Genomic DNA, 27,159 nt, shown 5'->3' on the forward strand with positions numbered 1-27,159 from the left:
ATCACATTACGATCACCAGAACGAAGAAAAAACCTTGTAATGCCGTGAGTAAAATACCTAACTGCATAGCAAATTTACTTGGCGCAGTCGCACTGCGGACATTGCGCATGCGCATTAGCGACTAATCGCTCCGTTGCGAGAAAAATATAACGAGCGAACAACTCGGAATGACCCCCATTGGGCCTAATTCTGAGTTGATCGCAGCAGCAAATATGTTATCAGTTGGGCAAAACCATGTGCACTGCAGGGGGGGGCAGATATAACATGTGCAGAGAGAGTTAGATTTGGGTGGGGTGTGTTCAAACTGAAATCTAACTTGCAGTGTAAAAATAAAGCAGCCAGTATTTACCCTGCACAGAAACAAAATAACCCACCCAAATCTAACTCTCTCTGCAAATGTTATATCTGCTCCCCCTGCAGTGCACATGGTTTTGCCCAATTGCTATCAAAAATCCTGCTGCGATCAACTTGGAATTACCCCCATGGTTTTGCCCAATTGCTAACAAACTTGCTGCTGCGATCAACTCAGAATTACCCCCATTGTACAGTACATGATGAAAGCACCATATAAGGTGCCGTATCCTATCAGGGGAGGGTTTAATTAGTATGTAGGTAGAACACCTCTCAAGGATATACAAATATAATTCCTTTTACATATGATGTCAGATATATGGATAGAACACCTCTCACATATAGTATCGGGTGTATGATCAATCCACCTCTCACATACAGTGCCAGGAGTGCTGTAGATTTGCCTCTCACTTGCAATGTCAGGTATATATACTATTCAGATGTACTATTCAAAAATGGGTATAAAATCTGTATCGTCTGAAGGTCTTTCACATAATAGTGTCAGACCTAAGTGATGATCCACAGAGTGGAAAGACATCCATAAACCTAATTTAATATCCAATGATCCCTCACCTATAGGCGTCAAACCCTGATAGATAGTTATTATTCAGAGTAAATTCTCTTCCTCCCTTCTGCTTTGAATTCCAACTTATACGTCATGTATTTTGTTCACTTCCCCTATCCTGATAGATATCTTAATTTTATATAGCTAATGGGAAATGTATGCAAGACCTGGGCGTCCTACGTCTGTCTCTCATGTCCTATTTAATGTATTAATATATATTTGTGCTCTCTATATAATTGAAATATAAGTAAAATGTTAATTACCGACGGAACGGCATAACGAGACCCCCGAACAGGGGATAACTGTAGCCCTTACTGTGTATATTTAATACACGTGTCTCCAGTACAAAGCATTTTCAGTGCATAGACTGCCTGTCCGTATTATTCAAAATAACGGGACTCCCCTCGGACACGCCGCACTAGATATATGCCATAGCAGTAAGATATCAGACTATAGGATTAGACCCTGTATAAGGGACAAATACGGCTACCATTACAATAGTCTATGTTGAAGACACGGTTAACACAATAGAATATCAGACTATGTAACAAAACACTGATTAATAATTATTATTACTGCAGTAGTGGGATACATATCAGACACGTCTCCATTGTAGAATTTTACTAGCCTACTAAATTGTTCTTATACTTATCATACATTGAACCTCCGTGTAATAACCCTATGTGATAGAGGTACAACGTAACATGCAAAGAAGGGTGAAATAATAAGTTAACAATAAAAAATAAAATTGACACTGTGCGCACCCTCCCTATATGAAAGGTGTATAACGGATCAGCAACATCAAGCATTTGGTACATATATGTTTCCTGTACAGAAGGTTACGCTGTGATATACACTGCACCCTAGGAGTCAGACAGTAGCATCTCTGATCCGGAAACAATAGTTATTATCTTCCAAAACAATATATGGCTCACATACTGTGACCGGAGAGACTAACCAGCCACACGTGTAATGGCGGCCGCGGCACTGAAGGGGTTAATCCTCAGCTGCCCGGCACCATTTGGACAAAAGGCACTTGGCGACACTGTTAAACGTACTTACGGCGCTGGGTGTGGACTGTTTAAAAGTATGTTTAATGATGTGTTTTAACATGTCATATGTAGTGCTCTGTGCACAATTGTAGGATTGCATGTTTAACTGTATTTATATTCAAGATATGGTCACCTGTATTTTAAAGGGGAAATTACACTTACTATATCAGTCTCTCTGGAAATAGGAAGTGGCATGCTAATGGCCCTGTCCTAGCAGAGAGGTGTGAATGACAAAACCTTTTGATGTGTAAGTTCCTTAGAGAAAGATGCTAATCACGAGGGATCTCCTTATCCCATATATAAAGTCTATGGGCTTGGAACCTGTTTCATCATGTAGCTGATTTAATTGATATACGAATCCTGAATGGCAGATGCAGGAAGGAAGACTGTTTGTTGGGTGGCAGCCTTTCCTGTTGTAATCCCCAACACTGGGTTTGCCTGGAGATATGAATGACCAGAAACATTTGTATTTCGAAGCTATGTGATAAATTTATCAATAGTGAATGTTAATCTGATACCAAACGTTGTCAGGGTGACAGAAGGAGGATATTGTTTTATTGCACTTTTCTCCTTTTGTAATGTAATTTATTTATTTGTATTTTGTAAGATATTCTGATTGGATAGAAAGAGCTCAGGGAGGACATAACCCCCTGTGGTATTGTGTGGAAAATTGACATAAAAAGGAGGCCTGCGTGCATCCAGAGAGTATTGTACCATCTTAATTCTGCTGGAACATCTTGCTGTATGCTGTTGCCCCTAGCAATAGGGAAGAGTCTTTTTTAAGACTATTATTGAGCAAATAAACATCATCTGCCTCAAGAAGATTGCTTCATCTTGTGACCTACAGGGTTATGCCAAGCATAGCCCCGTCCTCCGGCTGTCCACGGAAGCACCTAACGTCTCCAAGTTCCGCCTTCCGCCAGCTACCGGTAGAGGCCTAGCAAGTGGCTAGTGGGGATTCGTCAACACCACACAGGTGTGGTAAGGCAGCGTGTTGGCACATACAGAGCAGATCCATGGTTCCAAACGCCACGGCAGGTTAGGAGTTTGGTGGTGGTAGCATAAACCCGCCCTCAGCGCAGTGGGTGGAGTCAGTAACAGGCGGTTACTGACGGTAAGCGGGAATCCCCTATGTGGTCAGGTCCCGTGTGACCTAACCTTCCATTCTGTGCACTGGGAACGCGAACGAAAGGCGTCCGGTCACACATACGATTACAGCAATTATAGCGCTGCCACTTTCAATAATAACTTTCTAATTTGGGATCACTAAACTATACGGCTTGTAACTAAGAGATGAACAAAGGTTACAGCTATTTGTTATATCAAATTATACACAAATACTGACAAATAACCACTGTTGAGACGTGCAACTTGAAATCATATTGGTACACTATGAAATTAAGATATCTATGAGGATAGGGGAAGTGAACCCAAATACATGACGTATAAGTTGGAATTCAAAGCAAAAGGGAGGAAGAGAATTTACTCTGAATAATAACTATCAGGGTTAGACGCCTATAGGTGAGGGATCATTGGATAGTAAATTAGGTTTATGGATGTCATTCCACTCTGTGGATCATCACTTAGGTCTGACACTATTATGTGAAAGACCTTCAGACGATACGGATATTATACCCATTTTTGAATGGTACATCTGAATAGTATATATACTTGGCACGTGAGATGCAAATCTACAGCACACCTGGCACTGTATGTGAGAGGTGGACTGATCATACACTTGACACTATGGGGGTCACTCCGACCTGTTCGCACGCAGCGGTTCTTCGCTGTGGTGCGAATGGTTCGGGACTGCGCATGCGCGCCGTGCCGCACTTGCATCATTGCCGTCGCTGGGCAACGACGCCGGGAACGGGGAAAGCGGTCGGTGCGACCGCAAGAAGATTGACAGGAGGAAGGCGTGTCGGGGCGGCAACTGACCATTTTCCGGGAGTGGTCCAGCGAACACAGGCGTGTCCAGGTGTTTTGAGGGTGGATGTCTGACATCAAATCCGGGACCTGCTTCGCTGGATCCGTCGCAAAGGGTAAGTAGGTATGGGGCTAGTCTTGGTTTGCTTGAAACTTTTTTAGCATAGCAGGGCTGCACAAGTGATCGCAGCCCTGCTAAGCTAAAATACACTCCCCCATAGGTGGAGTCTAGTTGATCGTACAAACAGCAAAAAGTTGCTACGTGCGATCAACTCGGAATGACCCCCTATATGTGAGAAGCATTTTGCTTATATACCCGACACTATATGTGAGAGGTGTTCTATCTATATATCTGACATCATATGTAAAAGGAATCATATTAGTATATCATTGCAAGTGAGAGGCAAATCTACAGCACACCTGGCACTATATGTGAGAGGTGTTCTATCTATATATCTGACATCATATGTAAAAGGAATCATATTAGTATATCATTGCAAGTGAGAGGCAAATTTACAGCACACCTGGCACTATATGTGAGAGGTGGATTGATCATACACTTGACACTATGGTGGTCATTCCGAGTTGTTCGCTCGCAAGCTGCTTTTAGCAGCTTTGCACACGCTAAGCTGCCGCCTACTGGGAGTGAATCTTAGCTTAGCAAAATTGTGAACGAAAGATTCGCAATATTGCGAAAAGACTTCTCTGTGCAGTTTCTGAGTAGCTCGAGACTTACTCTTCCAGTGCGATCAGTTCAGTGCTTGTCGTTCCTGGTTTGACGTCAGAAACACACCCAGCGTTCGCCCAGACACTCCTCCGTTTCTCCAGCCACTCCCGCGTTTTTCCCAGAAACTGTAGCGTTTTTTTCACACACTCCCATAAAACGGCCAGTTTCCGCCCAGAAACACCCACTTCCTGTCAATCACATTACGATCTCCAGAACGAAGAAAAAACCTCGTAATGCCGTGAGTAAAATACCAATCTTCATAGCAAATTTACTTGGCGCAGTCGCACTGCGGACATTGCGCATGCGCATTAGCGACTAATCGCTCCATTGCGGAAAAAAAATAACGAGCGATCAACTCGGAATGACCACCTATATGTGAGAGGCGTTTTTGCTTATATGTGAGAGGTGTTCTATCCATATATCTGACATCATATGTAAAAGGAATTACATTAGTATATCGTGAGAGGTGTTCTACCTACTTACCTGACACTATGGGGGTCATTCCGAGTTGATCGCTCGCTAGCTACTTTTAGCAGCCGTGCAAACGCATTGTCGCCGCCCAACGGGGAGTGTATTTTCGCTTTGCAGAAGTGCAAACGATTGTGCAGCAGAGCACCTGCAAAATCATTTTGTGCAAAACAAGACCAGCCCTGTAGTTACTCTTCGTGTGCGTTTATTCTAACAACAGAGGGACGGCTTTTGACGTCACACACCCGCCCTGCGTTCGCCCAGCCACAGCTGCGTTTTCCCCGACAAGCCTGCGTTTTTCTAAGCACTCCCTGAAAACGGACGGTTGACACCCAGAAACGCCCACTTCATGTCAATCTTCCTGCATTCGGCCGTGCGACTGAAAGGTTTGCTAGAACCTGTGCAAACCACAAAGGACTTTGTACCCGTACGTCACGCGTGCGCATTGCGGTGCATAAGCATGCGCAGATTAGCCGTTTTTTCCACTGATCGCTGCGCTGCAAACAACGGCAGCTAGCGATCAACTCATTATGACCCCCAATATGTGAGCGGGATCTTACCAGTATACCTGAAACTATATATAGTATGAGAGGTGTCTCACCAGCATACCTGACACTATATGTGAGAGGTATTTCCCCCAAAAATACTAATTAAACCCTCCCCTGATAGGATACGGCCCCTTATATGGTGCTTTCATCATGTACTGTACAATATATCAAATGCTACACCTGCCATTCTGAATGAGATCATGGTAATAGGAGCCATAACAATGACTACCTGCTAAATGACATTCCATTTGAAAAACTCAATATAATCTCCATTAATAAATCAATTGTTTCCCCTATATACGGCAGTAAAGCATATCCCACAATATACATGATAGTTATACTTGTGATTATTGTGTTACATAGTCTTTTTGTAACATAAACGTTTCTCCAGGCAATATGCCAAGTTTCTAATGAGAGCACAATAGCAACAATTCTGTTACATCTCAACGTATTCACAGATATTAATCTAAAGTGGATACATGATATTACGGATTCATACACAGGCATTTATTATAGAGGACAGACACAAAAAAGACGCTCAATTTTTTTAATATTTGTGTTTATTTCTCTTTTTCCTTCTTTTTCGTAATTCACAGCGTTGTTATATTCTTACACTATTGTCATATATGTTTTTTAATATTTCGCTTAGGTTTTTCTGTCAGACATGAGACAATAAAACATGTCACCGATTTTTAAAGTATGAATTAAAGGTTATATTTTATATATAAAATAAAACATTTCTTTTTGTGCACCATGAAACAGATCCTTCTCTTCCTTCCTTTTTGTCTTGTTCTGAAGCAGGCTGACGGGCTGGTGGTCTTGGGAGCACGAGATTGTCTCGGGTAGGTTTGACCCTTAGATTTTCCTTGAGGTCGAAAAGGAACGAAAAGTGGTAGTCTTCGCCTTCTGTGTAGAAGGATTAGTAGGAGGAAGAAAAGCAGTCTTAGCAGCTACTAATTCAGACACTATTTTATTTAGATCCTCTCCAAATAAAATGTCCCCAGTGAAGGGGAGTACCTCCAAGGTCTTCTTGGAGTCTAAATCCATTTCCACGACCTTAACCCCAGTATGCGGCGAGCCAGGACAGACGTGGATGACGCTTTGGCTGCCATTACCCCCGCCTCAGTGGACGCCTCCTGAATGTAATAGACGGCAGTGCATATGTGAGACAGGTATTGTCTGGCATTGTCAGAAATATCCTTGGGCAGCTCTTCCTCTAATGCGTGAACCCATGCCTCAATACCTTTTGCGGCCAAAGAGGCAGCTATCGTGGGTCTATGAATGGCACCTGTGAGGGAATATATAGATTTCAGGCATCCCTCCACACGTTTATCTGTCAGATACTTCAGGGAGGTGGCAGTGGTGACTAGCAGAGTAGACAACACCACGACGGGTGACGTGAGAATCCACCGGCGGGGGATTCTCCCACTTATTACAAAACTCTGCAGAGAGAGGATATCGAGCCAAAGCCCGTTTAGGGAGTGGGAATTTCTTACCTGGGGTAGACCAGGGTACCCGTCTGATGTCCACAAGATGATCAGAATGGGGTAATACAGTTTTAACCACTTTCTGCTGTTTAAACATATCAGTTTTCTTGGCCACTGCAGTGGAATCCTCATCTTCAGAGATTTGTAGGATCTGCTTAATAGCAACCACTAGGGAAGGGACATCAACTTGTGAGGGAGAATCCTCGTCAGTAACGCAGGGTTCAGTGTCTGACAGGACCGTATGCTTCCCCTCCTCATCAGATAAAACATCAGAGAGGTTAGTGGATTGTGAGGAGGAAGCAGCCCTCTTAGAGGACCCAGGGACACGGGAGTAGATTTCTGTCTAACCAAAAGACTGATTTAACTGCTGCAGTTGGCTAGACAAATTTTCCGCCCAAGGCAGATTTACCATAGGGTCAACTTGTGGTGGCAGTGGCACCGGTCCACCAGAGTCCCCAGGAGGGTAGTGAACATAGTCCAGGGTGGCTCCATTGTAGCTGCAGGCTGACTGGGAGGTGTATGACATTTAGTGCACAGACCATCACACAATACTTCCCCCTCAGGTAAACCTCTGGAGCATACCCTGCAACTTACAGGAGCCCCAGAGTTTTACTGCCTTTATTGTTAGACATTGTAATAAAGCAACAATCAGGCTAATAGTACGATGAAGCCAGACAATGGGGGTCATTCAGACCCGATCGCACGCTGCAGTTTTTTGCAGCAGTGTGATCGGGTCTGAACAGCGCATGCGTGGGGGCCGCAATGCGCAGGCGCGACGCTGGCCAGCGCCGGGCGGCGCAAACAACGAAGAAAGTGTTTGCAGCAGTGAACGCAACAAGATTGACAGAAAGAGGCCGTCCGGGGGTGTCAACTCAGCGTTTTCTGGGAGTGTCGAGGAAAACGCAGGCATGCCCGGCCGATTCAAGGGAGGGATCCTGACGTCAGCTCCAGCAAGGATCATTGCAACGGGTAAGTCCTGAGCTGTGCAGAGACTGCACAAACTTTGTGTATGTGCAGCTCTCTGCACAAGCGTTTACAGCCCTGCACAGCAAATCCCCCCCTCCCCTGTAGGCGGCGATTACCTGGTCACAGCAGTGCAAAAAATAGCCTGCGTGCGACCAGGTCTGAATTAGGCCCACAGGGGGTCATTCCGAGTTGATCGCTAGCTGCCGTTGTTCGCAGCGGAGCGATCAGGCTAAAAATCAGCTTTTCTGCGCATGCGTATGGGCCGCAGTACGCACGCGCGAAGTACTTTCACACAAAACTATGCAGTTTTACACAAGGTCGAGCGACTCTTTTTAGTCGCTCTGTTGATTGGTGAGTGATTGACAGGAAGTGGGTGTTTCTGGGTGGTAACTGACCGTTTTCCGGGAGTGTGCTAAAAAAACGCAGGCGTGTCAGGCTAAAACGCAGGAGTGGCTGGAGAAACGGGGGAGTAGCTGGCCGAACGCAGGGCGTCTTTGTGACGTCAAACCAGGAACTAAACAGACTGCGGTGATCGCAAGTTAGGAGTAGGTTTCGAGCCACTCTGAATCTACATGAAAATTTTTACGAGCAGTTTTGCTAACCTTTCGTTCGCGCTTCTGCTAAGCTAAGATACACTCCCAGAGGGCGGCGGCTTAGCGTTTGTACTGCTACTAAAAGCAGCTAGCGAGCGATCAACTCGGAATGAGGGCCAAAGTACACAACAACCGTTCCCGGTTGTATGTGATCCGTATAGCAATAAGTACTGTGTACACTATGGGGGTAATTCAGACCTGATCGCTCGCTAGCGTTTTTTGCAGCACTGAGATCAGGTCAGGACTGGAGCATGCGTATACACCACAATGCGCAAGTGTGTCGCACGGGTACAAACTGGATCATTGCTGTGCGATGGGTTTTACGAAGAATCCATTCGCACATCCGATTGCAAGGTGATTGACAGGAAGAGGGCGTTTGTGGGTATCAGCTGACCGTTTTCTGGGAGTGGTTGGAAAAACGCAGGCGTGTCCAAGTGTTTGCAGGGCGGGTGTCTGACGTCAATTCCGGCCCCGGACAGGCTGAAGTGACAGCAGCGGCTGAGTAAATCCTGGGCTACTCAGAAACTGCACAAAGTTTTTTTGTACCGCTCGCCTGCACATGCGTTCGCATACTTGCAAAGCAAAAATACACTCCCCTTTAGGCGGCGACTATCTATTTGCAGCAGTGGAAAAAAAACCCTAGCGAGCGATCAGGTCTGAATTAGGCCCTATATTAGAGGACCCTGACGCATCTAGTCTCTTCTGGTACAGAATACAGTGATAGCTACTTTAGATGGGATACACGAGAGTGAAACCATACAGCAGATACAGGCACACGCAGTCACAGGCAATGCAGAGATTATTATAAGCACAATAAAACTGCACTTGACTAGTATATAACACAGCGCAGTCCTAGACTGGAGGTATATATCAGAATACTCGTACAATATATTCTATAATAGGTACACTCTTTCTTAACTAACGCTGTCTGTATGAAGACATGTAGAATATTCAAGTATCTGTAAAGTCTCAGCGATGTATACAGGCGGCTTTACAGGGGAGACATTGCCCTGCAATCCCAGAAACCATCAGTAGCTATGTTCAGAAGATGGCACCCAGCGTCTCTGTCAGGAACTGAGAGAGAGTGTGAGGCAGCTCCAGGGCGGGAAATCTGCGAGATGGCGCTTGGGGAGGGGCTACAGGTCAAGTGCTGGCTCCCCTATGATGGACCTCACCGCCGGTACTATGGAGCCTTATCAATAGGGGCGTTAGTACACCCAACCTGTACTCCTATGCCCTGGCAGATATAGTGGGGTCCCTGCTCGGTAACAGTCTCCACGCTAGCGTCGCAATCCGTCCCCCTAAACTGCGATCAGGAACGCGATTTAGTGGCGGTTCCCGCCTGGGGGACCCTCTTACCTCCTCCCTTTGTAGCAGTCACGTGAATCAGGAGAGCGTCTGCGACCGCGTGCTTAAGCCGGAGGGTCTCCGCCTCAAGTACCCGGGAACTGAGCCGCGAGAGTATGCAACGCCGCTTGGGAGGTAACGGAGACGCAGCACTGAATGTCACCCTGACATATCAGTGCTGTGACCCTTGAAGTCTTCTTAGCTTTTTCAGGGCTGCCCAGTGTAGCCCGCCTGTTAGGTGACCTGCTGCTGCAGGCACCACTTGAAAATTAGCTCTCAGTGCCTGGAGGCGGGGTTATAGAGGAGGCCCCAATGCATTCTGGGACAGTCAAAGCTTTGCCTGATGGTGCCTCTGGATCAAGATCCCGCTCTACACCCTGATGTTTCCCTGTGGAAACCAATGTACCCTGCTGCAGAAAGTTAGAGTAAACTGGGACAGAGGACAAGTGAATGTGGAAAAGCTGGTAAAAGAGAACATTAGCATGGAGAATTACTGTAAATAAAGGTGCAAGAGTTCCCTGTAGATCATATAATGATAGGCGCACAGTGCAAGTGCAGAGAAAATGCCTATCAGACCGATAGGTATTTTATCTGGTAGCCTGTAACTCTGCAGGTATTGTGGACATACACAGTGAGATTGGCCACAAAATCTGCACTCTGCCCCTGGCGAGGTGACATTTCCCCGATTCAACACTCGGCCACGGCAGGGCATACAGTTCCCGATGAGGCCAACTTTCACCTGAGAAAATATGGCTGGACGATCCGGCATTCCCGACAATCGTGATTTATCTGGGCAATCTGCCAAATTGGACAGATAACTGTAGCGAGCTGCCAACTCCTTCAAATAACTAATGTGCATAGACTCTTCCGAGTAACCATGATCTGTAAATAGTGGTCATTATCCCTGGCCACTTATAGAGTCACAAGAATTTCCATGGGATTCCTCCACTACAGCTCACTGGTCGCCTCCATTGCTTCTGTTCTAATTGGGCTTTTGTGGTGATTCTGTGGAAGGGGCGCTGGAGGGTGATTGTGTGCAAGTGCACATGCGCAATTTTTCAGTCCACATTCACTTGCGACCAACTTTAACCGAGTCCCAATCTGTACTAAATTATTCGGATTTGTAGAAGGTAAAAAAAAAAAATTGGTTAGTAAACATGGCAATCTCTGACACTATGGTCCGGAAGTAATAACGCAGAGTTCGGCAGCCGTGCGGGATGCCGGTAGAACGTGGACATTTTTTTAAAGGGGCAAAACCATGCCTTATAAGTGATTGCCCCTTTAAAAAAAAGGTCCGAATTCGGCCGGCATCCCGCACAGCCACCGAACTCGGACGTCATTACTTCTGGCCCTAGATATGAGCATTCACCGCACCAGGTGATTGGGGTCTAAATAGGCTTTTAAGACCTTGTCCCTTTTTTCCACATTTCAGAATGTAAAAAGTGTTGGTTGTCTATAAATGTTTCAGAATATTTTTAAAGTTAGATAACCCTTCGTTACCCAATGTACTCGGTTGTCACCATGGCCGAGAACCTTTGATGTGCTCATATAGTCAGCAGTCAGGTGATATTTCTATAATGAAGTCTTGTACAGCTGAGGCCATGTGTTCACCATCCATGTACTAGTGGAGGCTGAATAAGGGGTCTTAGTAAGGGATCAGTATGATTTGCTCATGGATGAGATGCCGGTGGTTAGACTACCGACAGCGGCATCCCGTCCATCAGAATCCCGACAGCCCCCCAGTAAGCTCCCTAACCCTCACCTATTCCCTACCCTAACCCTCCCTTGTGGGTGTCTAACCCTAACCCTCCCCGCTTTGTGCCTAACCCTAACCTTCCCTTCCATGTGCCTAACCCTACCCCTCCTTCCCCGGTCCCTAACCCTAACCTTCACTGCTCTTCCCCCTAACCCAAACTTCCCCCTCCCCCCACCACTGCAGGACGCCAGCTCGTCCCGCTGTCCGGAAGATCGGGATGCCGGCTGTCGGTAATGTGATGCTGGCAACACGTGCGGCGTCAGTATCTCGACGCCGGCATTGCACCCCTCCTTCCCCGGTCCCTAACTATAACCTTCACTGTGCTTCCCCCTAACCTCCACCTCCCCCCACCGGCTGTCGGTAATGTGACGCCGGCATCCCGTGCAGCATCAGTGTATCGACCGCCGGGATCCCATCTGTCGGGAAGCTAACTGCTTCCCCTTAGTAACAACTAAATATCATAAGGTGTAACAGGTGATAAAGGCGTTCACTGCATCTCTGTATTTCTAACCTTGGACAATCCAATCAACCATTACTATGCTGTTCGGTATAAAACCACTTCAGAGCCAGTATCCAGGCACGTCACATATATGTGGGAGCATCTATTTCCATCACTATTAGGCTCTACTGTTCCACTAAAGGTAACAACTATACCACCCAGATAATGAGGTCTCCTACATTTGTAGCTCTACGGGGACTCTGGAGTCAATTCCACGTTATGAATTATTCAAGGGACCTTCGGTTTGCGCCGTATGAGCATGGGAGTCACTGCACTGACTTTATTGGATATACAGCACGTTCCCTACTCCGGTAAGAAGGTACGGATATACCCTCCACATACCAGAGTCCTTAGGTCCTATCAACTTATTCATTTATTATGAGTACTCAGCCTACAGTCTGTCAATAGAAGGATTAAGTTTACACCATAAAAGGAGCATAACATCCTAACTGGCGTCCAAAGTTACGTTACGCACTGCCTGTTATCACGCACATTCATGTCCCCTTAAATTATCCACTTTTTTTGCTTTAAATGGCTCCATGGATCATTTTCCATTAGACATACCTAAGAGGAAGTCTGGAGTACCCACAAATAAATCTCCCTCCCCTCCAACCCATCGCTCCGTGATCTCACCCTTATCTTAAATAACTTCAGCTTTTAGAATATTTACAATGTCCCTTTGTATAGAGCAAACATAATTTTAGGCTTAGTGATCGTTTGAAATGTACCATAGTATAATGAAGCCCCAGAAGATTGCATGAGTAAAGAGGATAATACAGGCAAGAAGATTCCTCACCACTGCAGCATTCCCATTGCTGCTGGGAATAGAGAAGAGTTCGGTGACATTGGGAACAGAGTCACTGATAAATGTGACATTGCCATACACGTGATGGGGAAACTTCTCTGTGCTCTGTTCCATGATTCCAATCTGAGACGTGCGCACGTGGTATGGGAAGTTCTTATTGGCTGCAGACGGCCTAGTGATTATCTGAGAGGATACAGAGGAAATAAATAGGACAAACAGTGTCAGGACTATCGAGAGATGGAGAAATGGCACAAGGCGATTGGTTGAGATTGTTCTGCTTTCAGGTCCAGCGTGTCTCTGTGGTAGGGTCGCACATCCACTTGTTCTCGGACCAAGCCACAGAGAACACTCTCAGCTAAGTATAATGTAGACGCCTACTGTTTGCAGCATAGTTTGAGAGATCAATAACCCCTGTTGAAAACAGGCGTGCCAGGTCCCGTGAGACTCTGCTAGCGTCAGGTCATCTTTTTTTACGGAAAATGCATTTTATTTGCAGTGCGATGTGACTAGGATGAACCAGGAGACTGTGCTCATTAATATGATGTGACACTTGTACATCTGTGTGACTGAGTCTCTGCATCTGTATATGACGTGCTACACTGCAGAGGCTGCGGCTACTTTCCAATACAAGTTCTGCTGTGCTTCACATACAGACTCAGTCACACACATTATACAAGTGTCACATATCAAAATTTGGCAAAAAAAGACACCCGGCGCTAGCAGAGTTGCACAGCACCCGGGTGGTCACCCACACCAGGCATCTCACCCTGCGTGGCGTACTGAGGCTAGATCTCTACATTTCCCTACTCCCCCCATTGTGAAATGCTGCAATGAAAACACTGTTACTCCGTAGCACACGAGGGACCCATCTTTGCTGGATAGCGAAACATGGGAGTGGCTGCAGGGCTGATCAGTTTAGTAAGCCCACTTCTCTTCCAGTCAGGAAAGAAGCGGCGGATGGCAGGGACTGCGGACACTATATTGCAACAAAGCCATTACCAAGTACATCAGAGTGTAATGACAACCGCACCGAGCCAGCACGCAGCTGCCATTAGCAGTGCAGGACTCCTGTAATGTGGTGGCTGCGATGTGCACTCCTCCCATTCTGGTAGTGAGCTTTCCGAACCTGTCACCCAAGCCAGTTCAGCTGTCCAGAGCAGATAGGGTCCCCGACGCATGGTCCCGCACAATGAGTTAAAGAGTGACGTTATACACTAGCGGTCCCTAAGAAGTGACAAGCCATTCAGACTCTGAGAGAATCTCTATAGAGATCACAGCTGCAGCTATACTGTATTGGAATGTTTACTCCAGCAAGCAGTAAATACCCAGTCTACCTATTTTCATGTTTTAGCAGCAATATGATTTCTGAGAATATACAACTTTTTTCTTTTAATGTGCATTACCAGAGTTTTGCTTAACTCTCCTAAAACTCACCTTCCTCACTCCCTTCTGTATACGGTGGGGTACATTAGATGGGAGTTATATTTTAGATGGGATGTTGCCCATAGCAACTAGAAGGTGCTAGATAAATGAGAAGTAAAATCTCATTGGTTGCTATGGGCAATGGGGGTCATTCCGACCCGATCGCTCGCTGCAGTTTCTCGCAGCGTAGCGATCGGGTCAGAACTGTGCATGGACGGCGGCGTTAAGCCGCCGTTTAGGGGGGCGCGGTCTGGCCAACGAAGGCCGGACCGTTGGGGGGGGGGGGGGTGTTACGTCACATAGTCACTGCGGGCCAAGGAGCGACAAGTAGCTCCCGGCTAGCACGCTAAAGCTGCGCTGGTCAGAAGCTACTCTTGAAGTGCAAAGGCATCGCCGCTGTGCGATGCCTTTGCACTTCTGCGGGGGGAACCGGCACTGACATGCGGGGCGGACTAGCTCTGTGCTGGGCGTCCCCCCGCATGTCAGTGTGAATGATCGTAGCTGTGCTAAATTTAGCAAAGCTACGATCATCTCGGAATGACCCCCAATATCCCATCTTAAATAGAACTTCCATCTTAGTAAATTTACCCCAGTGATTTCTAACCTCTGTCCTAGAACTAGTACATTAAAAAGAGGCAAGCCTGTCAATCAATGTAATGAATAACTGCTGGGAGATGTGAGGGGTGAGCTCCTGTCTGGAACCTGAATGTCTCTCCAGCCTGACAGCTGTTAGTAGTCAGTTAAATTTCCGGGGTATATGTAATAGAGTTTGCCAGATGTGCGGGATGACGGCCGAGAATAGCCATATTTTTAAAGCGGCCGTTATTTACAAGGCAAAACCAACCTGAAATACGTCCATTCTCAGCCGATATCCCGCACCTCCGGCAAACCCGGACCGTATTACTTATACCCCCAGGTGTTGCCTATGATGTGTCCGGGCAACGGTGTTGGACCACTAGCAATGGCATACTGAATTATCCCCAATTTACCAGAAATTGTGATTTCTTTTTTTTGTTTTTGCAGAACACTCATAGTGCATATTAAAATACGTGATCTCTGGGCTACTGTAATTGCGGCACATGTGAGCACTAGATCACGGGCACCACCCATAATTGATTTGACTCCCTGGGCTGCAATGACTACAGAAGATATGAAGGATGAACGGTCACTGTAATAAAAATGCACAAATAAAAAAATAAGACATATTTTTACATTTCCTTAAAAGAAGCTGGAACCCTTTATTTTATTTTTGAAATTGCCTACAGTAAATAAAAATGATGAGTGTATAAAAATATTCAGAAGAGATACAATTGTGTAACCTCCCTTTCCCATAATCCCTTTATATACTCTTAAAGCCCTTGTGTCAGCCTGATACCCCGTTCACACTGTACAAAAAACCCGGTATTGACCTGGTATTTTGCCAGGTCGACACAGGTCGCTGTGCAGTGTGAACGTGTCACTGCAGAATTCCCCGGTCGCCTGACCTGGTAATTCAACCCGGGCATAAAGAAGGGTTATTCCCAGGTCAGGTGGAGTGTGAACGGGTTACCCGGGTCGATGCGACCCGGCACCCATTCACAACATAGGGAGAGGCGGCACGGAGATGATGTCATCTCCAGCACCGCCTCCACACCCGATGCCAGCTCTGGCCCCGCCCTGGGTCGGGAAGCCACCCCTTTCACACTGCACAGGTCCAATGCCGAGTCACACCCGGGAAGGTCCCATATCCAATTCCCGGGTGTGACTTGGCAATGGCAATTTGAACGGGGTATGATTTAGCTGTTGGCGGTATTCAAGGGCGGGGGTTGAGAAATACTACATTCAAGTACATTAAATATCTTTCAGAATTTTGTTAAGACTAATGAATAAGTGATTGGATACAGGGGCCAATTCAGTAAGGATTGTAAAAATTACAAATTTGCAAAAATTGCGAGTAATCGCAAAATTGCGAAAGCACGCCCAAACGGAAAGACTGCAACACTAATTTAATGTTACAAAAAGAAGGTGGGCTTGTGCAAATATTGCGAAGACCTAAAAATTTTTTGCTTAGATGTTTCTGATGTTGCAATTTTTGCAAACAACTGTGTTTTAACCTCAAATATTGCACTACCTACTTTCCGGGCCAAAAAAAAAAAAAAAAAATGGTGTTGCTGTTCTTGAACATATGTTTGTGTGCGTAGTGATATATATAAAAAAAAAAACAAATAACAAAACATACCCACATACATTTGGTTAACAAAAAATGTGTTGGTTGCTTAAAAAGTATTAAAAAACTGTTAGGAAGCTAAAAGACATTAAGCAAATCCTACAAAACAAAATGCTTGGAAATATTAATTGATAAGAAAGGTGTTTCACCTCAGGTGATGGCAATCAGACATTACCAGGAAAGTCCAGGAACAGAGCATTTTCTCCCTCATGGAGAGGGTCAGGTAGGCAAGTATGGTTTAGAAGTTTCAATACAACTGAATGAAGTGATTTGTGGTCTGAGGTGTGAGCTTCTTCAGCTGGGTGTAATGAAGGGGTGGTCTTCAGTATGCCGACTTACGGGATCCCGGCGCACAGTATACCGGAGCCGGGATCCCGACAGCCGGCATACCGACACTTATTCTCCCTCGTGGGGGTCCACGACCCCCCTGGAGGGAGAATAAAATAGCGTGGCGCACGTAGCGCGCCACCGTGCCCGTAGCGCGGCGAGCCCGCAAGGGGCTCATTTGTGCTCGCCACACTGTCGGTAAGCCGGCGGTCGGGCTCCCGGCGTCGGTATGCTGGTCGCCGGGAGCCCGACCGCCGGCATACCATAGTGAACCCGTAATGAAGCAATGATTGCAGTATACAGCCAACATTCTACAACTGAGGTTAGTTTGTGCAGTTTTTAAGGTAGACCTGTAGTCACTCAGAAACTGAATACCATAAATGTGCGATCAGTTGTAAAAATTGCGTATACACCGCCCACCGAACATCAGCATACGCCCACAACACGCCCCTGCTCATCGTTTTTGCGAGTCCAGCCCTTTAGTACGCCCCCTACACGCCTACTTTTCGTAGTGCATACGCAGTTTTTGCTTCATCTCAGAAATTGCATTTTCTTTCTCCGTTTTTGTGGTATATGGTGCAGATTTTGCGATTTTCCGCATTTTCTGCGATTTTTGCTGCTTTGCAATCCTTGCTGAATTAGGCCCACAATTATGAAGATCACTTGGATTATGAGTAGTGAAATGCACCTTAATGCAGACAATGTTGACCTAAATTGATCCCAGATTTTATTTTATTTTCTCTTTTATTCCCTGTTACCAAAATATATATTTGGGGACAGATGTACTAAATGGCGATACTCTAAGATTTGACCACAAAATTGAAAAAGGCATTAATGTTAAATGAATAACCAGGTGTGTTTTGCATTGTACTGTTATACATACATCATTCTGCATTACTGTATCTCAGAGATCCTACTTACCAGGAATACTGCGTGTGCATAGAAGTGGATTCCCAGCTGGATCCCATTCACAATCTTCTCACGGGCCCATTTCGGTATTCCAAAGTTAGCAATCAGAGCCATGACAGGCACCGCAAAGAACCTGCAACCACAGAAATAGGCGCTGTAACTCAATCAGTAGCTGCCAATTAGACTAAGGGCCTGGGACCCAATTCAGATGTGACTGGAGGGAGAATCGCTTTTGCTGCTTACTTGGAAGCAGCAGCAATGCTCTGATATGGTAATGCAGCAGAAGGCAAATAGGTAGATACCTCATGCTTGAATTAGTGATCTAGGATGCAGCATGGGATCACCTGCAACACCATCGGGTGGTTGCGTGACCTATGGGCTCATGCAAGCTGGCCGCCGCAGTTCCTATAAAGAGGCCTCTCCAAAACCGGTGCGGCACGCCCCTGTTTTTGGAAATGGAGGCCATGGCCGCCCACTCCCTGCCCCTAAATGGCTGCAGACTGTCAAACTTTTGACGTCTGCAGCCGTAGTGCATTCAACAACTCAGGACCCATACTGCATGTGCCTCAGATCCAACGGGATCTGAATTAGGCCCCTGATTCAGAGGCGGACGCAAGAGGGATTGGTGCTGTGTCTTCGGTCGCAGCAGATCTAAGACGATAAGCTAATGCCAAAGGAGCCATCTTTCGTAAAGAGACGTTCACCAGTGGCTTCTCAGATCCACTGATTGTGTCTGAAGACGCATATTGTGAACATCAGTTGCACCATCAGACCTTGATATGTGATCATGGCAACTGAGACGCTGGGTCTAAAAACACTTTGTACGAAGACACCGTCACTGGCTGCAATGTCCCCAAAACGGTTGTGTTACTCCTGAATTTTAGACGCCACTCCCTGTAACCTTCCGCAACCGGTTGCTGGCTGCCAATCAACCTGTGACCACCATAGCAGGACCATTGCGGTGCATGTGCATTGTGACAAAGGTGCATATGCAGAACTTAAACTATTAAGTCTATCTCTGAGTCAGACCTGATCGTAGTTGTGCATAAAAACGCACATCTACGATAAAATTCTTTGGCATGCCGGGTCCTGCACTCCACGCAGACATGCAAAAACATTGCACGGAGTCGAAGCTTTGACATGTTACATGAACATACCCTTAATGAACTTGGGCTATTCTCTGCCTACGCAGCCTAGCTGCGAAGGCAGATGGCTACCCGCCATGTTTTTGGTTGCAGCGTTTGTGTGTGACATCACGCAGCCGCCACAACCCGCCCCAGCACCGGTCTGGACACGCCTCCGTTTTCCGGAGAGCGACCCTCAAACGGAGAGTCGACGCCTACAAAATGCGCCGTCGACGGCCCCGTTCCTGCCCCCTCCAGGTCTTAAACTGCGTTCTGCAGAGAAGACATTTTAGTACCTTGCACATACACGTACCGGCGTGCGCGCATGCGCAGATGTGCAAAAATCGCTTCATAGCAATTTTTGCACATCAGCGACGGGGTCTGAATTAGGCCCCAGGTCCTAAGTCCCTACATAGCCCCTGGAACTGGCCTCACCCTTCCCTGCCCTGTGCATCAACCTGACAATATATATTACCTCAGAGTGCGCTATATTCTCCTCACATCCTTCACACTCCATGTAACTCAGCCACAGACTATGCACTGTCTGCCTGTTTTATAGGTTTGTTACTATTGTACTCTATCTCATACTCACCAGAGTGTATATGCTGCAAAGAAGGGCACGTAGAAAGCCTGCTTCTCAGGGAAATGCTTGAGTGTCACTAGTACAGCGTAGCAGAACCATATGTAGGCCAGGAACTGCAGAGCAATGTTCCCGTAGCCAGCAGGGGACTCGTAGGTGTACAGGACCTGCGCAGGGTCAAAGAACTGGGAAGAGAGAGAATCGTTACTGGACGTTATGTATTTAGAGAGCCAGAGCAGACACAGGGACCTATTATATAATATAAATGACTTATTACCTGTGCCTCGTGTATGAATAGCACTGTGTGGGTCACCGTGTACAGTGTCATGTAGACAGACAGCTTGATGGAACCCAAGTGGCTAATGCGGCCTCTGCAACAAGAGACATACATACTGAAGGTGACATGTGGGACATAGGACAGGCTGGCAGGGCAGGGAGAATAAGTTTGCTGCCGTCATGTGAAGAGTAATGCATGGAAATAATACCACGTTATTCTTTGTGTACTTGTCTTAACTCATCCTATTAGTTGATTAGATTTGTGGAATTCTTTAGGCGAGATATATTCAGGTTTCATCAGCACCAACATTACACAATAGGAATAGTCAGGCATTCAGAGCAGGAGATACTGTTCTGTACAATTGTACCGCTAAAACCCAACCCCAAAACATAGACATAGACTTACACCCACTCCCAATGGTGTAGTAATTTATATAAACATGCCCTTAAGGAACTTGGGCCATTCTTTCTGTCAAATCCGAAGTGGGTTGTGGACCCGGTTCGAGTACTTGAAGGACAGACTGAACCATTTCTCTAAATAAGAGCCGAACTGGTTGGATGAGTGTCCTTCTCATAGGTTTATTTTAACGTGGCACACAAGGAGTGTCCAGCATAAGAGGCAATGTCCTAGAACAGGAGCACAGGTAGGACGAGACTCTGGAAGTCGCTCTCGCCAGGATCAGGCTGGACAGAATCCCCGGAGGGTTTGGTAACTGCAGCGGCTGGTGCGGAGGTGCAGGTTAGGCTGCAGATAACTGACCATTGTGGTGGAGAGACTAGGCAGGCAGAGACTGTAATGCGGGAACCTTCTAAGACTCAGGACGGAGGAAGGCTTCTGCAGGATGCTAAGTAAGCGAGACTGAGGAGCACAGTGAAGCAGCCACACAGCAGCTGTGTGAAGTGACAAGTTGCACTGGCAACCTACAAGCTAAAAACCACTAGCTAAATACCTGCTGGTTCTCATTCATTGGTCCCAGCACTGCCCAGAGCACCTGTGGTACATGTTTGGCTGTTGCAGTCACATGGCACAATCCAAGATGGCGGCACCCACAAGCCGGCACCGCTGACCTCCCTCAGCCAGCCCTGACCAGAGCCCAGCACCAGCGGTCCCCACCAGCCTGCCCGCACACAACGCCTGCCACCAGCAGCACGCCCCGCTCCCGGAAGGACCCCGTCACAGCGATCTCCCGCTGCCTGCATCCCAGTCCGTGACACTTCCCAAATGCTTCCCCTGTCAAGGTGTAAGGAGATGCAAGTGAACTAGACTCTAATATCTACATGTGGAAGTTTGCATTTACCCAACTGTCCAAGAGGTCTGGGGGCTGTTCCTGAGTCGCACGCAGAGGCGGACCCGTCTTTATTTATTGGCAATGTTATGTATAGTGAACCGTTCACTAGCAGCCGCTTTAGAGGCACCAGAGAAACTAACACAAGCACAATTGCAAGTGCAGTTTCTGCATCTGCACATAGCCTCCTGTGTCAGTGGTTGAATGTCTTTTGATGCAGCCACTTGCAGCGTCTCACCCGCCACACACTCCCGCATCTGCTCCCAGACCCTGAGTCGCTATCAATGCTAGCAGTGATAGCACTGTATGGTGATGCAGCAGGCGGCGTCTGTTACAAGCAGACACCTCCTACTGTAGTAGTGATCCGACCTGCCTCCTAGGATGCAGCATTGGATCACTCACTCCCCATCGGGTGACTTGCGGCACTCATGTAGATACATGAGCAAGCCGGCCGTCACAGACTCTCTGTCCAACGATGGAGATCCCAGGCCTCTTCCCTTCCCCTAAACAGATGCCCCCTCCAAACAGCAGAAGACTGCCAATCAGTGACTGTTGCCGTCCTGCTTCCTACATTGCAGGACCCATTTGCGCATGAGCAAAACGGGTCATGCACAAGGATCGAACATTGGTACTTTGCACATGATGTTGCAGATCCTTTGTGATTTGATTGACCCTCTCTGACAGCTAACCGTGGGGGTCATTCCGAGTTGATCGCACGCTAGCTATTTTTTGCAGGGCTGCGATCAGGTCAAAACTCAGAAAAACTGTGCATGCGTATGCACAGCAATGCGCAAGCACGTCGTACGGGTACAAAGAGGATCGTGCTGAGCAAAGGATGTAATGAAGAATCCATTCGCACAGCCGATCGCAAGGTGATTGACAGAAAGAGGGCGTTTATGGGTGTCAACTGACCGTTTTCTGGGAGTGTTTGGAAAAACTCAGGCGAGTCCAAGCGTTTGCAGGGCGGGTGTCTGACGTCAATTCCGGGACCAAAAAGACTGAAGTGATCGCAGCGGCTGAGTAAGTCCAGAGCTACTCAGAAACTGCAAAAAACTTTTTTGTACCGCTCGGCTGCACAAGCGTTCACACACTTGCAAAGCGAAAATACACTCCCCCATAGGCGGCGACTATTTGATCGCTGCACTGCAAAAAATAGCTAGCGAGTGATCAACTCGGAATGACCCCCCATGTGCAGCCTTACAGACATATAAACATAGAATTTGATTACGGTGGTCCTGTCCTAAGATAGCAAGTCTTTGGAAGGAAGTCATCAGTTTTATAACACGTTTACTTAATACTCCTGCCCCATATGACCCTAAATATATTCTCCTACATTTAGGTCTCCCTATGTTAACTAGGCATCAAAACACATTGATGCGTCATATAGTCTCAGCCCGACATGTCCGTTAGCAGAGGATTGGAAGCAACTCACTTCTACTTCCATGCAGTCTATTTCATCCCGCATCTGGTATATCTATCACATGGAGTATATGACTAGCGTCATTAATCATTCTTCCTAATCATTTGGCACAACATGAAGCCCGTGGTTAGCCTCTGGTTAGCCTCCCAAAGTGCCCCTTCACTTTTTTGCCTTGCAATAGCCAATTATACATATTGACTTTCTCCTAGGCCTAGCCTGGGCACCCATCTCAGAGCTTCACGCCTTCTTTTTCTCCTTCATTTTCTTCTACGTCTTTCTCTTTATGTTGTCTCTCCTCTTTTTTTTTTTTTTTTACAGCCTACCTCTCTGTTGTGAATGCCAGAATTATTTTTCATATCTTTGTTATACTATGTATGGACCTGACCTCTATTTTACTTACTAGCTATGTTTTCAAGATTTTGATTGTATTGGTCCCTGCTGTACGCTGTGATCTACTTAGTAAAAATTATTGGATAAAAAAAAAAAGTAGAAAATTTGATGTCAGAGAGGAACCGTATGGCCCATCTAGTCTGCCTGTTAGGTTGTTAGGGTTAGTGACAGGGGTGGTCTTCTGTTTGCCGGCGGTCGGGCTCCCGGTGCTCAGTATACCGGCGCCGGGAGCCCGACCGCCGGCTTACCGACACTTATTTTCCCTCGTGGGGGTCCACGACCCCCATAGAGGGAGAATAAAATAGTGTGGCGCGCGTAGCGCGCCACCGTGCCCGTAGCGTGGCGAGCGCAGCGAGCCCGCAAGGGGCTCATTTGCGCTCGCCAAGCTGTCGGTAAGCCGGCGGTCGGGCTCCCGGCGCCGGGATGCTGGTCGCCGGGAGCCCGACCGCCGGCCACCCGTAGTGAACCCAGTGACGGGGTTAGGGGTTATGGTATTAGGAATAGGGTATTAGGGTTGGTTTATTAGTTTGGCTTAAGGTATTAGGGATAGGGGTTATGAATAGGTAGAGGTTTCGGGTTAGGGTCAGAGGTTAGTGTATGAGGGCCAGTTCTAGGGTGTATGGGTTAATGTTTAGGGTGAGTAGGCTGCTATAGTTACACACAATGTGTCAGTAAGCCAGTGCTACACAGGTTATGTTGCTATAAATACACAAAATGAGTCAGATGTACTAAGCCCTGGAGATAAAACAGAGAAAGACAAAGCACCAACCAATCAGCACAGGTACACACAATGTGTCAGTAAGCCAGTGTTATGCAGGGTAGACTACTATAGATACACATAATGTGTCAGTAAGCCAGTGCTATACAGGGCAGGCTGCTACAGTTACACACAATGGGGGTTATTCAATTGTTTGAAAAGTCAGTTGGGAATCTGTTTTTTTCTATCTAATAAACAGGAAAAAACAGACACCCAACTTGAATTCCACCCACTGTGTCAGTAAGCCAGTGCTATACAGGGTATGCTGCTATACTGTACATACACACAGGGGAAGGGGGGGGAGGAATCAAATGTTATATTGTCTGAAGTAATGGACATCTATCGGAGCTATTTAATTGTTGTTCCCATCAGACGCCCATTAGCCGCAGCAGTCACATCTCAGCTCGCACCACTGGAGGTGGTGAGCTGATATGTGCGAAAAGTCTGTTTGGGTGCCCAAACAGCACTTTTCCGTGTTGCACCCATTAGTTTAGTCGTGTTTAGCCGCTTTACATGTCTAAACACTGACGAATTAGGCACGATAAGTACGATAATTAAGGAGTGCCCAAAACAAGTTAATTGCAACAATGGGCACCCATTAATAATCGCGCTTTAACAAACAACTGAATCACCCCCAGTATGTCAGTAAGCCAGTGCTATATTGGGTAGGCTGCTACAGTAACGCACAATGTGTCAGTAAGCCAGCGTTATACAGGGTAGATATTGCACTGACGGATAGAACACTGATTCACTCCAGCATTCCGAACTGTTATTAAATAACACACATATCATACTTAGCAGAAATAATCAGCTTTATTCCTTTAGTCTTTAGATATTTAATTGTTTAGACCAGGGATCTTCTTACACTATAGATTGGGTGAGACAGAATAGCCAATCAGCATTCAGCACCATCGGATTGGCACGTGCCCCAACCACCACCATCAGAAAGGCATGCACCCCACCACCACCGCCATCGGAGAAGTGCTTGCAGACACATAATGCATTCTTTACAAATATAATTTTTTTATTAAAACGTTTATTGTATAATGATACTACACTCTTTCTCTGTTTTATTCCCAATTGGGGTGTCTACATGGTGACTGGATCTTTGGGAGCTACTGTTTCATTAGAAACATCATTAAATGGGTGCCGGAACAGGCACGCACACAGCTCTCATATATTGGAAATGAAGATGCATTTGGGGGCTTATAGGTAACCAGACTAACTGACTGCCAGTTCTGTGATCTTGGAACCAATTACATAGCCCCCATGGTGTGCTTTCATATATTTATACCTTTTTATTTGTTTTTATGCCAGCCTTTACCATGTCTCTGTAAAGGTGTGTACACACGGCGCAATGCCCACCGATATAGTCAATGTTGGGCTGCCTGCACAGTCTATTTTTTCTTGCCATGCCGATCCCGCGGGACTACGCATCGGCATCGCAAGCTGTGTACACACTGGCCCTCATTCCGAGTTGTTCGCTCTGTAATTTTCTTCGCATCGCAGCATTTTTCCGCTAATTGCGCATGCGCAATGTTCGCACTGCGACTGCGCCAAGTAAATTTGCTAAGAAGTTTGGTATTTTACTCACGGCATTACGAGGTTTTTTCTTCGTTCTGGTGATCGGAGTGTGATTGACAGGAAGTGGGTGTTTCTGGGCGGAAACTGACCGTTTTATGCGTGTGTATGAAAAAATGCTGCCGTTTCTGGGAAAAACGCGGGAGTGGCTGGAGAAACGGGGGAGTGTCTGGGCGAACGCTGGGCGTGTTTGTGACGTCAAACCAGGAACGAAACTGACTGAACTGATCGCAGATGCCGAGTAAGTCTGGAGCTACTCAGAAACTGCTAAGAAATTTCTATTCGCAATTTTGAGAATCTTTCGTTTGCAATTCTGCTAAGCTAAGATTCACTCCCAGTAGGCGGCGGCTTAGCGTGTGCAATGCTGCTAAAAGCAGCTAGCGAGCGAACAACTCGGAATGAGGGCCACTGTGCGATATGCACTAACTTTCCTTACGATTTTGACTATACAGTCAAAATCGTAAGGAAAGTTAAGTACATATTGCACCGTGTGTACACACCTTAAGGTTCTAAGGGGGTCATTCCGACCCAATCGCTCGCTGCAGTTTGTCGCAGCGCAGCGATCGGGTCAGAACCGCGCATGCGCCGGTGCCGCAGTGTGCTGGCGCATGGCAGTCGTCGCTGCCTAGCAATCGCCTCTGAGACAGAGGCGGTCGCTGGGCGGGAGAAGGCTGGACGGCGGCGTTAAGCCGCCGTTTAGGATGCGCGGTCCGGCCAACACAGGCATGGCCGGACCATTGAGGGGACGGCCCGCTGTGGCTGCGTGACGTCTCACGCAGCCGCTGCGACCAGCGGCAGCGACAAACAACTCCCGGCCAGCCGCATGAGATGCGCTGGCCAGGAGTTACTCCTGAAATACAAAAGCAACGCTGCTGTGCGATGCTTTTGTATTTGTGCGGGAGGCGGGGGAAGGGGGGCGGCACTGACATGCGGGGCGGACTAGCCCTGTGCTGGGCGTCCCCCCGCATGTCAGGGAAGATGATTGTAGCTGTGCTAAATTTAGCACAGCTATGATCAACTCGGAATGACCCCCTAAAAGTTGGGCTACCACCCGAATAAAAAGTGATACATTTTCCAGTGATAAAGTACCAGCCAATCAGCTCCTAACTGCCATGTTACAGTCTGGGTTTGAAAAACGACAGGAGCTGGTTGGTTGGTACTTTATCCCCATGAAATTTAGCATATTTCACGGCTTAGTACAACTGGCCCTTAATTTGCTGCCCTAAAAAAAAAACTGCATCATATTTTCTGGAGAAGAAATTAAACAGCCTAAAAACTGACATCCACCAACAGCGTGCGGCAAAGACACCGCGTACGACTCAGGCAGCCAATGCAGAATGTTGCAATGGGTCCATTAACAACCCGCTAAGGTAGAGGTTCTCAAACTCGGTCCTCGGGGGCCCACACAGTGCCTGTTTTGCAGGTCTCCTCACAGAATCGCAAGAAAAATAATTAGCTCCACCTGTGGACCTTTTAAAATGTGTCAGTGAGTAATTAATACACCTGTGCACCTGCTGTGTTACCTGCAAAACATGCACTGTGTGGGCTCCCGAGGACCGAGTTTGAGAACCTCTGCGCTAAGGCATCTAAAAGTACAGTGTTGGTTTTATTACCTGGGGATAATACAGATCACATGGGTGTCTTTTTTCAAACTTCTGGGATCCCAAAGCAGCAATAAGGAGGATGTCTATCTTTTTACTCCAATCACCCTAGTCTAGTCCCTATCCCCTGCTCCCCAGACCCAGTCTGATTTTACTCACAATCATTATGATATTCAGAATGTATGGTTTA

General features: G+C 46.8%; 1 protein-coding gene across 1 annotated transcript in view; it reads right to left on the bottom strand.

Annotated features, from left to right (window-relative positions):
• Window positions 1–27,159, bottom strand: part of TMEM145 (transmembrane protein 145) — a 205,396-nt gene that overhangs the window by 11,430 nt on the left and 166,807 nt on the right. Inside the window, exons 11-14 of the mRNA XM_063942336.1 lie at window positions 19,936–20,029; window positions 19,671–19,843; window positions 17,967–18,087; window positions 13,082–13,273 (exon numbers count right to left, since the gene is read on the bottom strand). Coding sequence (XP_063798406.1) covers window positions 13,082–13,273; window positions 17,967–18,087; window positions 19,671–19,843; window positions 19,936–20,029 — 580 coding nt within the window. The remainder of the gene's footprint in view (window positions 1–13,081; window positions 13,274–17,966; window positions 18,088–19,670; window positions 19,844–19,935; window positions 20,030–27,159) is intronic.

The sequence above is a fragment of the Pseudophryne corroboree genome, chromosome 10 (assembly GCF_028390025.1).
Source record: "Pseudophryne corroboree isolate aPseCor3 chromosome 10, aPseCor3.hap2, whole genome shotgun sequence".
Lineage (NCBI taxonomy): Eukaryota > Metazoa > Chordata > Amphibia > Anura > Myobatrachidae > Pseudophryne > Pseudophryne corroboree.